Here is a 16732-nt window from a genome sequence, read left to right as displayed (position 1 = left end):
AGCCTGCTCCCTCAGCCTCTCCCACATCCCTGGCCCCTGCCGTCCACCCACATGCCCATCAGTCCCACTGTGGCCAGGTAAAGGCACACTGATGCTGACACAGGCACCGTGTGACTGTTGCCTCCTCATTGTTTATTCACTCACCCAGCAGAGTGAATCAGAGGCCATCCTAGGGCTCCTGCTCGGAAGCAAACAGCACCAGTGTCATTTAGTGCCTTCCTTATCGCTGCTCCTTGTCCCCACCCGTGCCATTCCTTCCCACATCCCAGCATCCAGCCCCTGACCTGCACCCTGGGCTGGCCACTCTACCTGTGACTCCCCTTGCCACCCCAGCCAGCTCTCCCTGGCCCTTACCCACGCCCCCCAGCCTCAAGAAGGGCTGCAGGACAGGACCACAGCTCCTGGCACTGCCGCTGCAACTCCCAAGGGCCACCCTGAGCTGGCCCCCAACTGCTTAGAGGATGGAGCCTGTGAGGGACAGAGGGACGGCAATTGATGGTGACCCTTGCTCAGGGTGCTGTGGATCGATGCTGCCCTTCGATCTCCTGCTCTTTCCTCTTCAACAGGAAGGGAGGGACAGAGGGCATCAGGATCACGCTTGGCCTCTCCTCCACACACTTTCTTCTCCTTGCTGGCAGCCAGCTTGACACCGCTGAGGTCAGGTAGCCTTTGGACAGTGGATCTTCTTCCCTTGGTCTAGGTCTGATTGGGGGTGCCAGCTGCTGCCAGGCACAGGCCCCACGGCTAACCACAGCCACTCTGGCACCACAGCCCTGCTGGCAGTGCTGGGGCCACTGGCCACCACTGCAGCTGATCCCAGGTCTGGGTGAACCGGCCTGGACACAGCCCAGTTCAGGCAACTGACAGCACCTGAAGTCCCTGTCCCCTGGTCACCTCACTCTGTTCCAGGCAACTCCCCTTCAGCCTACGAGCTGGCTGGGAGCTCCCACCCAAGCCTCCTCCCACCATCAGCTCAAGCCCAGGCGCTGCACTCATTGCCCCATCCATGGATCCACTGCACAGGGAGAGATGGCAGAGAGGCCAGCACCATTTTATAGACTTTTATTTCCAAATCTGGTGCTTCCATGATACACTTTTACACAGCCAGAGAGGGGGCACGGGCATCTCCCCGCTCCCTGCCAACAGAATCGGGAGACAAAGAGAGGAAAAAAAACCCAACCAAACCCCGCAAAGGAAAAAACCCAAACCCAAGGAGGATGCTTCCCAGAGCCCAGGTCACAGCACTACAATCAGGGACCAAGCCAAAGACTGGTCTGCAAGAAGTAGACTCCTGCTTCTTGACCGGCCCAGGTCTGCAGGGACGGTCACCAGCTCCGCTGCTCTCTTCTTTTTGGCACTTGTCACTTGCTCTCCATTTGGCACCAGCATTAAGAGCCCCATACCCAACTTGGCAGAAACATGGGCCCTACAGCACCATAGGCAGGGAATCCCAAGACTCTGGTGCTGGCACTGCACAGCCGGAGAGAAACATGTAAACGAGCTTGTTCCCAAAGGCAAAGATGGGCAGCATGGAGGGGCCTGGCTGTTCCCAGCATGTGGGGCCAGCAGGTTTTCCCTCTGCACACTGGTTCCGAATGGCATGTAAACATGTCAGCAGGCCCTGCTGTCCTCATCCCTGGGAAAAGAGTGAGCCTGTCTCATCAGGGCTGTGCCGGGGGGCCAAGGCACCCCCCCAGTCACCAGCCCTTCTGTTCCCTCCGCGCTCTTCCCACTGACTCTGGGATGTAGCCAAGAGGCCTTGGCTTCCCCAGGGGCCTGGAGGACAGCAGCACAAGTCCTCTTCTGTAAACATGTCAGGCTGGGCTACAGTAAGATGCTACGGCAGTGTGGCAGTAAGGCAGTAAGGGGCATACGGTCACACAGCCCCAAGAGCACCACGCTCGGCCAGTGAGAGGGAGCATGCCAGCCCCCTGAGCCAAATGCCCTGGCCCGAGGCTGGGGTAGGCACAAAGGAGTGTTACTTCATGGCAGGGCTAGTAGGAGCCCCAGGCCAGGCCCCAGGCTGAGCAGAGACACCATCAGGGCAACCTGAATTTCCAGAGAGGGCAAAGTGCTGTTTATCTCCATCTCCTAAAATCCAGGCCACTCTGATCTGGGGTCCTCTGTTAGAGGATAGCAGATATATGCAGAGCTCCCAGGGATCCAGCTAGATACAACTTTTGTGGGCAATAGTGGACCCCAAGACTGAAGCCACATCATGCTCCTGCAGATGCTAATCCTCTGCAGAGGGAGCACTGGCTCTGGGAATAGCCTAGCCTGCTGCTGAGCAGGACAAGGGTCATCCAGCTCCTTGCCTGGACCTACAAACCAACAGAGATTTGCTTTGTAACATCCAGGTTAAAGAGCACAACACCCAGTGGGTAAAAACACAGTGCTCCCTTGCTGAACAGAGGTAACCAGCATTGATGAGATTGGGACCATCCTGGTACAGGACAGGGCTGCACAGCAAAGCTTGTCTCCTCCCCAGCAGGTCCCTACTCCTGAATTTGCTGCCCCATTCGTCTGTGCTCTCACTGGCACACAGCCCCTCACCGAGGTGGGGCAGCCCCAAGGGGGAGGGTTCCATGAGAAGGCAGAGGGAGGCCTGGCTGCATGGGGCTGAGGGACACCAGGCAGGAGGAGGGTGGCAAGATGTGTGGAGCTGCACAGTGGGAGGGTGGGGGGCAGCAGGGCCAGCTGTCCTGCAATGGGGCTTGGGCAAAGCAGTGCCAACAAAGACTTAAGGACTGCCTGGCACTGTCTCTCCAGTCCACTGGGACTGTGGTCCTCATAACCCCAGGGAAGGTGGTAAAGGGCTGTTGGTGAAACAAATGCTCCAGGTCCTGGGAACAGACCATCCGTAAAAATAACCATAGAAATTTCTTTTCTCTCTGATTACAAAGATACAAAAAGGTAGAAAACCCTCCCCTGCTCCCACGTCCTGGGCTCCATCTCTGTCCCTCTGCCACCGCCCACCCTCCACACACACACAGGCACACCCCATGTACAAACAGCTCGCGGAGAAAGAGCTCAGCCCTGGTGGGTTGGATTTGCCCAGTACCACCTGTCACACCGGGCAGGTGATGGGGAGCACAGCAGCAGTTGAGAGCCTGGAGGCTCCTGGCAGTGGGTGGTGTGCACTGCCGGCCCCTCGGCCCACAGGGCAGGGGAAGGCAGGGTTGGTTTTTGGCCTCTGACCACCATCGGTTCTGGCCCCTGCCCCCTGGGGACACCAAACCTCAGCTGGCAGTGCCTGGCGAAGGGCTCTGCTTCTTCCATCTCTCTTCTGGACAACTTCGGCCCCTCAGGAATGGCCCTCGCTTCTCATTATTCTTCTCAGAGGAAAGAAAAACAGCATTAAGACATGGCATCTCCCCTGGGCTCCAGCATCCTTCCCCTGCTAAGCCAGATGGGGACAGGGCAGAGACTCACTCCCATGTCAGGGCAGGAACAACTGTATCCAAGTCCCTGAGTTCAGGGAAGAGGAAAGGAGGGATGAGGTGGGGTGGGGTGTGGTAGCAGCAGTACCAGCAGGGAGCAGAGCTGGAGGGGAAGAAATGACAGAATGGGACAGGGTCCCTGGGGAGAAACATGGCTGGGGCAGGCAGAGCTCCGCTAGGATTTGGGCTCCCTCCTCTCCAGCCAGCCTGGCCCTTGCATACATCCACTCACTGGGACTTTGAGCCAGCATTGACCAAGGGGACCAGCCATGAGGCCAGCCTGGCTGCACAGAGCATCGTCCCCAAATCCCCACAGACCACAAGCAAGGGCCATTGTCTCTGGCAGAGTGGGCAGACTCACATACACAGATGTTCCTGCCCGTGCTGCACTGCAAACACCCAGAGCTGTCACACCCGAAGCTTCTCCCTGCCCAGTCACTGTTCAGGACCAGGAGACACCTGCCGTTCACCCTGGGGACTCACCCTTATACAGCCCTCTCCCTCCAAACCAAACCCCTTTCGGGAAGAAGCCAAGCAGGTGGACAATGCACAAGATCAGCTGAGGAATGCACAAGAGCTGGCTGAGGAAGGAAGGAACACACTTACTCTGAGTCTGGTGACAGCTCCGAAATGCTGTGGGAGGTGGCAGAGCGAGGCGTCGAGGGACACATTGCAGAGGGTGTTGAGGTCTGCAAGGCAGAGGGGGTGGCAGTGGTCTGGGGGCCTGAAGGCGTGCTGGAAGATTGCACTGAGGACAGGACGGAGGAGTTAAAAGAAGCAAGGATAGAAGAAAGGATATCTAACTGTTCAGTGGAAGGATGTCGGCTGGGAATGGCCTCCAGGTTCTCCCTAGAAGGGTGTCTCCTCGACAGCGGCTCTAGGCTTTCCCTAGACAGCTGCCTCCGAGAGAGACTTCCCAGGTTGTCCTGTGAGGGCTGCCTGCTAGGCACTGTGTCCAGAGGCTCTCTGGAATTAGATCTTCTGGATAGAAAGTCCAGCTGCTCCCTTGAAGCTTGTCTAGCTGATGCTAGCAGGTCCCTTGAAGGCTGTTTTCTAGAAAGTAAATCCAATTGCTCTCGAGAAGTATCTCGACTTGGTAACATGTCTATTCGGTCTCTGGACACTTGCCTACTTGGCAATGTGTTTAGCCACTCTCTAGAGACTTCTCTTACTGGCCCACAGTCTAGCTGCTCTCTTGACCCAAATCTGCAGGGTAAAGTGTCAAGGCAGTCTCTGGAGCCCTGTCTCCGAGGCAACGTGTTCCCATGATCTCTCTGACTGGGTCTAGCAGTGAGTAGATCCAAGTTTTCCCTAGATGCATGTCTGCTTGGGATACTTTCCAGGTGTTCAGTAGACCCATGCCTGCTGGGGATAGTGTCCAGCTCCTCCCTGGACCCATGCCGACTGGGCACAGCTTCCAAGCACTCTCCTGAGTTGTGTCTGCTCAGCTGCTCCCGGGACATCTGTCTCCTCATCAGCATGTCAAGCTGCTCCCGTGACGAGTACCGGCTGGCTGGCTGCGACAGGCTGCCAGCTCCAGAGTAAATCCTGCCATAGGAGGCAGCAGGGACAGCCCTGTGACCCAGCGTGGAGGTCTTGTACCACGTCAGCTCGTTGGTCATCCTGCCAACGGATGGCAGGCCCTGGAGAGTCGGTGGGTACTGGAGACGGTTCTTCAAAATCCCTGCACCAGACAGAAAGAGAAGTCAAATCTTCGCACAAAAGCAAAAAGAGCAGGAAAACCAGGGAGATAAGCCATACCTCCCCAAGGGCACAGCCAGATGGATCTGATGCTGTCAGGCCAAGTCATCCTGACACAGGCAAGGCCACCCTTGCCCGCTTGCTCCAGGCTGTTACCTTTTCTCTGCCGTTGGGTCTGGGTGAGGGAGTTCTCATCCCCACTGGTCAAAGCCAGGTCTGGCTGATTATTGTTGGCTGCATCCTTGTTGATGTCAAATCCCAGCTTCCGCTCGGAGCCCCACTTCTGCAGGGAGCAGGGGTGAACCTCACACTCGCCCAGAGCCGGCCAATATGACATGAGGTCATTGCCGTCCACATCTGAAGGATGCAGCAAAACAGGCCCCAGGGAAGAGGGAGAGAATATTTCCTTGAGCAGCAATTGAGCCATCACAAGACATGGCCTGTCCCCCAGGGACCTGAGCTCATCCCTTTCCCTGCCAAAGCCCTGGGACTTGCCTTTGGGAGTGGTGTTGGCAGGGTTAGTGAGGAGGCGTTCGCTGTGTGCCGCCCGCTTGAACTGGCGCTGGAAGCGGCCCCGCAGGCGTACATTCTCCTCGCTCTCCGAGGATGGGATGGAGAGGCTGCGCTCTTCATCCAGAGACAGGTCACTGTCAGAGTCCGAGTCCTGGTCTGCAGGAGCACAGTGTGTGTCAGGGAGATGTTTGGAATGAAGGTGAGAGAGCCTTCTCGTGGCAGTGCCAGGAAGGTGGCAATACCCTAGAGCTGACCACACTTATGAGAGTGACTTACCCCTCACTGCCTTTCCCTCAGCAGCAGCCTGTGCCAGCTGCCCTGACCCTATCACCAGGTACCCACGAGGAGCCTGGCTCCCTCTCACTGCACCTCCCTGTAAGGCAGCTGCAAACAGCCATATGATCCCCTCTGCCTCCTCCTCCAGGCTGAGCAAACCCACCTCCCTCAGCCTCTGCTTGTTTGCTCCATGCCCCAGCTGCGAGGGTGGCTCCTGCTGGTCTCACTCCAGTGAGTCAAATGTCTGTACTGTCCTGGACAGCCCAGTATTCCCACAGATCCCGCAACAGCCAATGTTCTCTCTCTTGCTTTCTCCATCTCTAGCCCCTTGGGGCTTGGCTATGCCCTTTGCTATCTGTCCAGGAGGAGGCTGTGCTAAATGACACAGTAGCTGCCTTTCCCTCCTATCCAGTGTTTGGAAGTCACAGTTGAGCATGGGGTGGAGGGTGTAACCATATAGCCAGAGCCTGCACTGGGAAGAATTTCCTTAAGCCAGGAGTTAATTTAGGATGCACAGAGTTGGCCCCAAATCCAGGCACAGGGCTGAGTCTTACCTCCCCCAGCATCACGGTGGAACATGGCCACGTCGATGTCCGTGGGTCCAGCATGAGCCAACAGGCTGTGATCCAGGACCGAGCCCTGACGTGCCGTCACGTTGTCTCTGAAACACAGGAGGCCCAAATGGTCAGGAGCCTCTGTCTGCCCGGGCACTGTGGCCCCCCAGAGCCCCGCTCCCTACCTGAGGTACGCCCGCTGGCTGGAGTGAGTGCGGGCAGAGCGCACGCTGCTCACCGAGGAGACTGTGGAGGCCCCCAGGGTGATGCGGATGAGCCCACTCTCCTCAAACAGCGCTGTGTTGTTGTAGGCACTGGGGCCCTGGGAAGGGCAGGGAGAGGGTATGTTAAGGAGTTGCTATGGCAGCTGCCATGGGGAAGTGGGGACATGCCTGTCAGCTCCAGTCCCAGACATGCAGCCTGACCCCAGAGCCCTGGGCTGCTCTGCCCTCGCCCACCTGCGTGCTCCTCGTGGCCTCCTCGCTCTGCCCTTTCTTGCCGAGGCAGGCTAGCTTCCAGGCCTCCCACACCTCCTCATTTAGCACACAGAACAGAACCAGCACAGCCAGGCCCTGTGGGGAGAGATGCCCTGAGAGACAGCCCCTCATTGCCAGCTGACCCGCTTGCCCACAGCACCAGTGGAGGGACAATCCCTGGCTCCTCAGGAGCCCAGCACATTGGCTCTGGCGGCCACCAGGACTGGGATGCACCAAAGATGCCCCAAAGCTGATCAGAGGTACCACCCATGGTGGCCATGGGTGAGAGAGGAAAGGGTGGGGTGTCCTCCTGGCTGGCAGTAGCCAAGGAGCAGATGGCAGGGTCCCCTGCAGCAACACCAGCCACAGTGGTACCAGGAGGTTGGCAAGGTGCTGCCGCGGGTCTGATTTTGGGTGTCCAACACTTCTGCTGCACGCTGTCCTCTTGCTCTGCCCTCTGAGAGCATGGAGGTACCTTCCCTCCAAAGATGGGCCTTGCTATCCCCTTGGATGTCACCTCTGAACCAAACACCTTGCAGCCACCTCCTACTCACCAGAGGCACAGCAGCAAGGACTGGTAGGAGTCACTCACTGCCAGTCACAGTGTCACAGTGGTGACAGCAGAAGGGACAAGGAGCACAGCAAGATGCTGGGAGCTCAGCGCAGGCCACCCACTCTCCACAGATGGTTGTGGGGACCACAGGGACGCTCTCCTGGGCTGACCCACGCCCTCCCCAGCAGAGGCTGGGCAGTTACCTGGAGGCTGCAGAGGACAGTGTAGAGGTAGTGGAAAGCCAGGACACTGTTGTTGACAGCCAAGAGGCCAAAGAGCCAGGTAGTGCTAATAACTAGAAGCAGAACAAAGGAGCTCCGTAACGTCATGCTGGAGAGAGAGAGACAGACAGACAGACAGGCACACAGACACACACCAAGAGGTTAGTGCGTACTGTTAATCTACAGTCTAGTGCTCACAGACAGAGATCCAGAGGGGAAAGCAATCCTCTCCAGCCCTCCCTGTCATTCCCAGCACTGTGGGCACATCCCTGCAAAGCAGTCCAGCTCCTGCCAACTCCCAGGCCTTCCCTTCTGGATCACACATGGCAAACACAGGTCATTTGGAGCCACAGAAAGCTGAACCATGTTCCAGGGCTGGCTCAGAAGGGAGTGGGAAAAGGTCCTCAGGAGCATGTAGGAGAGGAAGAAGCAGGTGCTGGTAGCTGACAAGGGTGAAGTGTTGAATCCAAGCAGACACATGGGGTGGCTGTGAGGGCAGGTGGTGAAGGAGGACCAGTTGGTGGGTCAGTGTGGAGATGAGGACGTAGGAACAAGAGGAAAGGACAAAATTTAGGAAGGGTTAATGTGGCTGGCAGGTGTGGGAGAGGAGAGTGGCTGCGAGGCTGACACTGATGCACAGAGGGGCCCTCTGTGATGGTGGAAGAAGGAGGATGGTCACTGAAAATGCTAAAAACCACGAGCTGTCGGAGCTCTGCTGGGAGTTTGGCCACTAATACTCACAGAACCGATTTCTTCTTGGTCTCCTTTTGGCCTGGGGAACAGGACATCTTGGCCACAAGCAGGAACATGACCCCATTCATCTGAAAGCGTTGGCACCGATTAGAAGCTGTGCCAAGGGCTGGCTCTGACCTGACTTCCCCAGTGCAGAACATGGGCAGACTCCAGGTCCACCAGGCCCATGTAAACATCCCCTCCTTTCCCCTTCATGCCCAAGCCATGGCCTCCCCCAGATTTGACTGGAGTGAGGAGGGACAAAAAGAAGGCCTCTAACTGAGGGAGGGGTGGGTACATAGAATGGGGCAGGCAGTGGGCAGCCAAGGAGGAGCAAGTGCCCATGGTGCGGAGAAGGGAGGCAGGAGAGGGTTGTGGGTGAAACAGGACAGGGTTTTACCACAATGACGACAGTAATGGGGCCTGCAAAGCTCCAGACCAGCTTATCATGAATGGAAATCCAGCAGAAATCAGGGTTCCCATAGCCCTCAGGATCCAGGCCAACAGCCAGCCCTGCAAGAGGAAGGGAGAGGTCAGGTCCAGACCCAGCAGCCTTGGACTCGTCCGAGCCATATCAATCCCATTGCAGCACTGAAGGCAGTGAAGAGGCTCTCTCCCTGCTCCTTGCCCTGTGCACAGGCTTCCCCACCACAGGGAAAGAGCCAGGACTGCGAACCCCAGCACTAAGGGCCTTTATTTCCTTTTCCCCAGGTATCCCTGATACAGCCCAGCCCAGCAGGCACTCACTGCCAGCAACAGGTCACCCAAGCATGCAGGCTTAGGAAAGCAGGAGACCTCAGCTACAAGTCCTGGGATAAGCCATGGGGAGGTGTGCTGAGAAATTACTTCTCCCCAGGAGGCAAGAAAACAGCCCTTGATACATGGTCCCCAGCTGACCACCCCAGCACTGCTTGCTGCCAGCACTGCTGTCCATGGCAAACCCACCTTCAGCTCTCCACGCTGGGTGAGCTGGGCAATACCAGGTGGTCAGGAGGCTGCTGAGAACCAGCACAAATGGTTTTGGCACGGCTGCAGGACAAGCAGCTCTTACCAGTGATGATGGCAGGCACTCCCCAGCCGATGGCATAGTAGAAACGCATGGCCCCGAAGTTGACGTTGCGGGCTTCGGTCTGCATGCGGTAGATGTGGAGGCCCTGGACGAAGAGCCAGGCGAAGGTGGAGAGGAAGAAGCAGTGGAGGAGGATGGCAATCACAGTGCAAAGAAACTGGGGAGACAGAAGCCACTCAGAGATGGTGCCACTGTGCCAATGCTAATGGCATCATCCACACCTCAGCCTCACCCCACGGGCATGCTGGTTCAACCACAGACCTGGTTCTCAGTGCGGTTGATCCCCAGGAGAAAGAGCAGCTCAGAGAAGAAGAGGGTGACTGATATGTTGGAGTGGATGCCACGGGTGTTGGACTTGAGGCCTTTGAGGCAGGTCAGGAAGGAGAAGGTCAACAGCAGAGACACCAAGGAGAGAGACACCAAGGAATAGGTGACAATTGCCAATGTCTCCAGGTCACCTTCCAGTTGCTGAAGCAGCAGAGAACCAAAAGCAAACAGTGGTGTTAGGGGAAGACACAGGATGCTTGCAGAGTTCTCAAACTCTAGTTGTGCCCACAAGAAATTTTCTGCCTGTGCCTGTTTATTATTATTTAAGTCTCCACCACTGCCCACAGCCCCACGGGCAGAGTTTACCTCTCGGTGCGAGCTGTCCATCAAAACCCCAAAGGTGCCAAACTGGGAGCACTGGCAGTGGACGTGCGTGGTGTTTCGGTACACAAGCTCGCAGTCCCTGGCTGTCCAGAAGCCAGAGGGGTTGGTCCTGCAGCCACCAAAAAGCAAAGTGCACTTAGGAGAGAAGACAGATGAGTGTGGTGTGTGGGGGAGGAACTGCAGAGAAGATGGGTGACTGGCAAGGCTCTTCTGCCAGCAGATACAACTGCACTCCTACAGCTTAACTACTGGAGCCAGAGTGTGGATGTGGCACTCAGGGACATGGGTTAGTGGTGGGCTGAAGAGTGCAGGGTTAACATTGGACTCAGTGGTCGTAGAGGGCTTTTCCAACCTAAATGACTCTGCTGTGCCCTCCCAGCAGGGAACCCCACCAGGAGAGAGTGGAAATCCCCCACATCCCAGTGCTGCCCAGGTACACGGACTGTTACAACCAAGGAAACCTGGGGAATGAGGAGGTGTCTGGGGAAAGCAGCTCAAAGAGAGCGGCCCAGCCATGCTCGACTCACGGGTTGGAGTGGTTCCACTGGACACAGAGAGGTTTACTCCTGTTGGCTGTCTCCAGCAGGTAAAATTCCAGCACAAGAGGGGTGTCCAGGGGCCCTTGCAGGAAGGTGTGATTGCTGAATACAGACACACTCACGATGGGGGAGTTCATCACAGGATTCTTGGGGAGCCTGCAAGGAGCAACAGAGCTCTACCATCACTGTGCATGGCACCCACAGACCCTTGGGGACTTCCCAGACATCCTGTCCTGACATCTCACAAGGAACAGGTCTGCATAGGCTGTGCACAGGTCCACATCAAGGGGCTGGGAAACATGGGACAGAGCAACACCAGGGTGGGGAACAGGCAGAGCACTGTGGGACTGCCTGGCTGAGAACCAAACCCACACCATTGCAGACACTCTTGGCAATTGCTGGAGGGAACAGAAGAGAGTCCAGCCAGCCCCTCTCCACGAGTGCTTGTGGGAGCAACAGGGAGGGGACGTACCTGACACTGCGACGATCCACCTGGTAGCGTGCAGGCAGCAGCCCCCCGAGGGTGCGGTACATGATGAGAATGACCACAGTGAGAGTGGGCTCAGGCTCTGGCAGCGCCTGCCTTGGGGAGGAGCTCTCCACAGTGTAGTTCCCTTCGCCCCCAGCCAGTGTGGGCATTGCTGTAGGGGCAGCTGAGGCACACAAGGGGGTGGTGAGAACACATACACACGTGCTGCTCCGAAGACAACTTGCAAGGCCATCAGGAGCCTTTGGGATGTGGTGAAGCCAGAAGCTCAGGCTATCAGGGGTGACTTGTGGACCCCTGACAAGAGCCAGGTCTCAGCAGGGTATACCTGCAAACTAGGTGGCCTTTAAAGGTCCCTTCCAACCAGAACCATTCCGTGATTGTACATCCTTCCTGCCAGCCATACCCACCCAAGCTGTTCCTTGAGTGATGCTCGCATGCTCACCTTCAGCTTTCGGCGGGCTCAGCACGGAGAGTGGCAGCACAACGTGGGTGTGGGGGTCCCAGGCGGGCTGGCCCCGGAAGAGGCTGCTGTGGTAGCGAGGGTAGCGCCGGCGGATATGGGAGTGGTTCTCCATGCGATCGATGCTCAGCACTGCAGAGGAGCAAGAGAGTGAAGTCAGATCTAGAATGGCCACCTGGAGAGAATCACGCTCCAGGGCACCTCAGGTTTCAAGTCGCTGGCGAAAGGACCACACGAGCCACAGGCTGGGTTGTGGCTATGTCCTGTGTTTGGGCATGACATATGACACAAATCTCAGCACCCACAGTGCTCCTTCCCAGCCCAGATCCATGCTCTGCTATAGGGCAGACTACTTCAGCCAAGATCCGCTGCTTTTTCACTCTAGACTGGGAAGTAACTGGGAGTGGGCAGCACACTCCTGGCTCTGCTGCTTTTGGTGGTGTGTCAGCTAGTCCAGGCAGGGATGGGCCCTGGAAATCTCTCATGAACACCTCCCCACATTTAAGAGAGCCACCAAGGACATTATCAGCACCCTCCCTGAGATGCAGTGAGATAAAAAGGGAAGCAGGTGTAATGGAGGAGTGTCTCTGCACCATCCCAACCAGCCCCAGCCCCAGACAGCTCCTACTCACTGATGTTGGGGGTGACGACACCAACGGGATTGAGGTAGGTGAGTTTCATGTTGCTGGCCAAGGTGCCTGAGTAGTCCCGCAGCTGCTCCATGAGGCTGGCGCTGCCGTGCTCTCCGTGTGGCAGCATGGCCCAGTGCTCCCGGTTCTCAGGCGCCAGCACGGAGCTGCCTGCGCGCAGCAGGTTCTGCACAGGAGAGACACGGGGGTAGGGGGTGAGGAAGCACTGCCTTTGGGACCTTTCTGGCCACCCCTAGACTGCAGCACTGTACTCTCTGCCCAACTTGCTGCACAAGGGCTTGGGGTAGAGAGGTACTTTCTGCTACAATGGGCCTCCACCCTCATCGCTCATCAACCAGTGCCCTACAGAGACATCTTCCAGGCACTCCTGCCATGAGGGACTTGCAGGCAGCAATAAGACCTCCCTTTGCCTTCCCAGGCTGAGCGGACCCAGGTCTCTGCCTCTCCTCAACCAGCTGGTGCTCTAGTCCTGACCATGCCTGTGACCTCGCTTTTGTGGGCCACTGCCTGTGTGGCACTGGGGAGCCCCGTGCTCCTGATGGGGTCTCACCATATCTTCAATGCCCTCAGAAACACAGGCTCACGGTGGCTGACAGGAGAAGCAGCATCAGAAGTCGCTGATCTGGGGGAAGGACTCACCTCATTGAAGTGGGCGTCCTGTGTGGCTGTCAGGCCGAAGCCACGCTGCTGGCTCTCGAAGGCCATGAGGCGGGACAGCAGGCGGAAGGCGATGTGCACGTCATTGCCAAAGTAGTGGTCCATGTGGTCTGTCACAGCCCGGAGCCGGTGGGCCAGCTTCTTGGCTTCAATTGTGTTGAGCTCAGTCTTGTTCCTCTCCAAGCCCTCCAGCTGCCAGTGGTGAGAAAAGAGGGGATTAAATAATTAAGCAGGTTCCTTATTGGGAAACTGGGATGCTGCGGGCCCCACTGGACACAGAGATTACTTTTGAAGCCATGGCACAAGCCACTGACAGTCACGGTCATGGTCACTAGAACAGGGAGCACTTCTGGCAGTCTCCAGCAACACGCCAGGAGCTGCACTGGCCCAGCTAACCCAGTGCCACACACAACAGAGGCCAAGATGAAAGGACAGGGCAAGGCCTGGCGATACTTCCCTGGAAACTCTCCTGGCTTCAGTTTCAATTCAGCCCAGGTGAGATGCAAGTATTGAAGACACTTGCCTGGAAATGTCAAAGGGATTTGTCACTGACAGAATCTGGGGGCTACAGAGCTTCCATGGAGCAGACATCCCATCAGCTTCAAACCACTCAGCCCAGCTCAGGGTTATTTATTTTCCTCTCAAATGCTGTGGCAGGACACAGGTAATTTCTGATGGGGACACTCAGATTAGACAAAGCCAAGTGAACTTAAGCTCAGACCAGTGCTCCCACAGGATGGGTTTGGGGGCAGGAGATGAAAAAAAAAGGTGCTGAGCACTGCAGCAAGTCCCTCTCATACTCCAGGCACTCCTGGAGAGCTGAGTGCTTTGAAATCTGGCTGTGAGCCAGTGTCAGAGGGCCCATGCTCTGTCAGGGCTGCAGAGCCAAGAGGATTACCAGCACAGACAGTTCCTTGAAGGCAGGTGAAGTGCAGTTGAAGAGATCTGGCTCCAGCCAGCCCTTTTCCTCATCACAGTGTCTGACAGCTGCACCTGAAGCAAGAAGGAAGGGCATGTTGGAAATTCAGCACAGGATACACATCCCCAGCAGGGACCCTCTGCAGCAGCTAATCATAAAGAACAGCACTGGCAAGTGATGGGGAGGGCCTATAACACCCCAGGGCCATTGTCCTGCAAGTGTGCAATTCATTCTACCCTTGGTCTGTAAAATCTGCAGCTGCTGCTGTCCCCTCCCTCCAGGAGCTGGATTCCTGTGTGCTGTGGGGCTGCATCACACCAGGTGCCATCACACAGAATTGCAAAAAGGACTAAGTGATTTGGCAGGACTCAGGCTGGAGAAGCTCCACGGCATGTGACTGTGTCCTCAGGGCACATCTCACCCGAAGCTACAGAAGCCCATGCAGCTCTAGGCATCCCCTGGCTGACAGCCTCAATGCTTGCTGAGGTCCTGCTCTCTCTACAGGGCAAAGTCACTCCAGGAGCACAACAGCCCTGCTATGGGCTGGCAAATCTGCCCCAGAGATGAGCCCCTGCAGTTGATGGGGATGGAGCAGTGGGATGGAGAACCCCAGTGTGGAGGATCCAGCACTGTGGGTTCAATATTCAGTGACAGACCCCAACCCCTGGCTGGGGCCCAAGCACTACTGCACAGCAATGGAGTCACCAGCACTGAGTGGGATCAGCTGTTCAACATCACCAGAAACCCTGCTAAAGCCGACACCGAGAAAAGTGTTCTGGGCCACTACAAACACTTTACACAAGAGGAAACAGGCAACCCCAGTGTACCCAGCAGGACTGTGGAGGAGGTCCTCTTGGGGAGAGCACCAGGGCACAGGAGCCCACCCGAGTGCCCATGGCTGGGAGAGGGCAACAGCATGGCCAGGGCAGGGAGAGGGAGCCTGAAGGAGACTCCAGTTGCTGCTCAGAAAAGCCCCAGTAATAAACGTGTCCCTCTCACCACCTCCACCTCCTAGCTGTCCTCCCAGACACCTTTCTCCCAGCTGCAGAAGCACAGGGACCAGTGGCACTGCAGCTGGGAGCAGGGAGGACAAGAAAATCTTCACACTGCTGGCCTTCCTCTTGGACAGAACAGAGATCGGCTCAGGATCTGACCCCCAGGTCCCTGTGCCTCCCCCCACCAGCTGGGCAGAGGGACCAGGACCTTGTGCTGTGCCTGCCCATCAGTTCCTGACCCTGTCCTACTGCCCCCCACTCTAAAAACTTCCCCCTTCCTCCACCCCACGGCCATTCAACCGTTGCTCATCACCAGCTCCTTCCCCTCCCAGCCTAAGCAAGCAGGTACCACCCAGGAGAGCCAGCATCCATCCCAGCCAGGGAGCAGGGCACGGGCCCACCCAGAGCCAGCACTGCAGGCTCAGGACAGTGGGTGGTGGGGGCTGCATGCGGCTGCAGCTGGGTTTGTGCTGGTTAGTGTGCTGGGAGCAGGGAAGAGCGTGTAGGAGCAGTAAGGCCAGGCAAAGCATTGGGAAGACTCTTGGCAGCTCCAGAAGCAGAAGGGAAAGTGCAGGGGTGTGCAGGGTGTCAGGCAGGGAGCAGGAAGGGAAAGCCGTGTGGTGCAGCCCTTACAGCACAGGAGGAAGGAGATGGGAACAACCTTACCTGCACCCCTCAAGCCTGAGCACGGAGGGCGAGAGAACCGGGGAGAGAAGCGACAACAGTTAGGAGCCGAACCTGCCTCCTCCTGGGGCGAACGGCTGGAGAAGGACAGGGTTTGTATTGTCCCCTGGGGCTCCCACTGCCCTACATCCCAGACACCCCGTCACCGAGGACAGCTTCGCCTCCTCCAGCTCCAGATGCTGCCTCCTACCCAACATTCACCTGCTTCCCTTGCAGGGCACATGGGGATGGGGCCGGTGGAGCCGCAGAAAGGCACTGTGCTGCTGAGCTGCTGTGCCAAGCCTGACCTCAGCCTCAAGCCCACTGAACCCAGAAAGCAGCAGGAACAAGGTGGGAATCGAGGCTGAGGGAACAGCACAGCCTCAGGGCTGGGTGATGTGCCTAGACCTCACAGCTTTTACCCAGCCTCAGCCCCATGTCCAGCCCCCTCTGTTCTCCCCCAGGCTGTGGCATTTTCTCCACCAACTTCCTTCTCCCAGACCTCAAGTCCAGCTAAATGAGCTAAATAATATCACAAGAACAGAATGGTATCACTGGGGCTGCCACAGCCCCTGGCAGGACAGCCAGGCTGCCCCCTCCCCTCCCCATTGTGTCCATCACTCACCCAAGGAGCCTTTGGGACACAGCACTGCAGCTGAGAAGCCAAACTTGGTCTGAGGCCACCACACACCCGCCTTCAGGCTTTTGGGGCAGCCGTCATAGAGCACTGTGGAGACAGGCAGCCCGAGGGGCTGGTCACATGGGGAAGCCACTGACACTGAGCCCCACAGCACCAGCTCCCCACTGTGCCCACACTCACCCTCACAGCCGCTGGGTGTCACCTCAGCAAAAGGGCTGTCACAGCTGTTGCACTGGCGGCCGATGACCCCAGGACGGCAGTGGCACCGGCCTGTCTCCCTGTCACAGGAGCGGGAGGTGGAGCCCACGGGGTAGCAGTCGCATGGCAGGCAGGTGTCACTGCCTCTGGGGCGGTAGTGGAAGTCCTGGGGGGAGACAGGGACAGTCATCCAAGAGCCCCTTGGAACAGCAGCTGAGGCCGGTGCCTGGGGAACCTCTGGAGCCAGAGCAGAGAAGAGCCAGGCTCTCCTGATTTGCAAGCACCCACAGTGCCCCCACTATCACCATGCTGGGGCAGGAGGGCCACACAGAGGA

At 57.4% G+C, this 16732-nt stretch overlaps 1 protein-coding gene across 2 annotated transcripts in view; it reads right to left on the bottom strand.

Moving 5' to 3' along the window:
* Positions 1 to 1045: 1045 nt before the first annotated feature.
* Positions 1046 to 16732, bottom strand: part of CELSR3 (cadherin EGF LAG seven-pass G-type receptor 3) — a 31930-nt gene continuing 16243 nt past the window's right edge. The window contains exons 15-36 of one of the 2 annotated variants that reach the window (XM_039379387.1): positions 16380 to 16563; positions 16185 to 16286; positions 15563 to 15577; positions 13881 to 13975; positions 12965 to 13174; positions 12308 to 12491; positions 11658 to 11807; positions 11198 to 11378; positions 10714 to 10881; positions 10169 to 10295; positions 9797 to 10003; positions 9518 to 9692; positions 8867 to 8979; positions 8476 to 8555; positions 7717 to 7843; positions 6943 to 7056; positions 6670 to 6806; positions 6485 to 6591; positions 5637 to 5810; positions 5298 to 5498; positions 4047 to 5124; positions 1046 to 3332 (exon numbers count right to left, since the gene is read on the bottom strand). In XM_039379387.1, the coding sequence (XP_039235321.1) occupies positions 3305 to 3332; positions 4047 to 5124; positions 5298 to 5498; positions 5637 to 5810; positions 6485 to 6591; positions 6670 to 6806; positions 6943 to 7056; positions 7717 to 7843; positions 8476 to 8555; positions 8867 to 8979; positions 9518 to 9692; positions 9797 to 10003; positions 10169 to 10295; positions 10714 to 10881; positions 11198 to 11378; positions 11658 to 11807; positions 12308 to 12491; positions 12965 to 13174; positions 13881 to 13975; positions 15563 to 15577; positions 16185 to 16286; positions 16380 to 16563 (3957 nt within the window). In that variant the 3' untranslated portion in view covers positions 1046 to 3304. The remainder of the gene's footprint in view (positions 3333 to 4046; positions 5125 to 5297; positions 5499 to 5636; positions 5811 to 6484; positions 6592 to 6669; positions 6807 to 6942; positions 7057 to 7716; positions 7844 to 8475; positions 8556 to 8866; positions 8980 to 9517; positions 9693 to 9796; positions 10004 to 10168; positions 10296 to 10713; positions 10882 to 11197; positions 11379 to 11657; positions 11808 to 12307; positions 12492 to 12964; positions 13175 to 13880; positions 13976 to 15562; positions 15578 to 16184; positions 16287 to 16379; positions 16564 to 16732) is intronic. The other variant, XM_027728997.2, reaches the window with a different exon arrangement.

The sequence above is a fragment of the Pipra filicauda genome, unplaced genomic scaffold, assembly GCF_003945595.2.
Source record: "Pipra filicauda isolate LSUMZ 115617 unplaced genomic scaffold, ASM394559v2 scaffold165_size2600900_pilon, whole genome shotgun sequence".
Lineage (NCBI taxonomy): Eukaryota > Metazoa > Chordata > Aves > Passeriformes > Pipridae > Pipra > Pipra filicauda.
The sequence above is the reverse complement of the archived record's forward strand: the minus strand, read 5'-3'. Positions and strand labels throughout refer to the sequence as shown.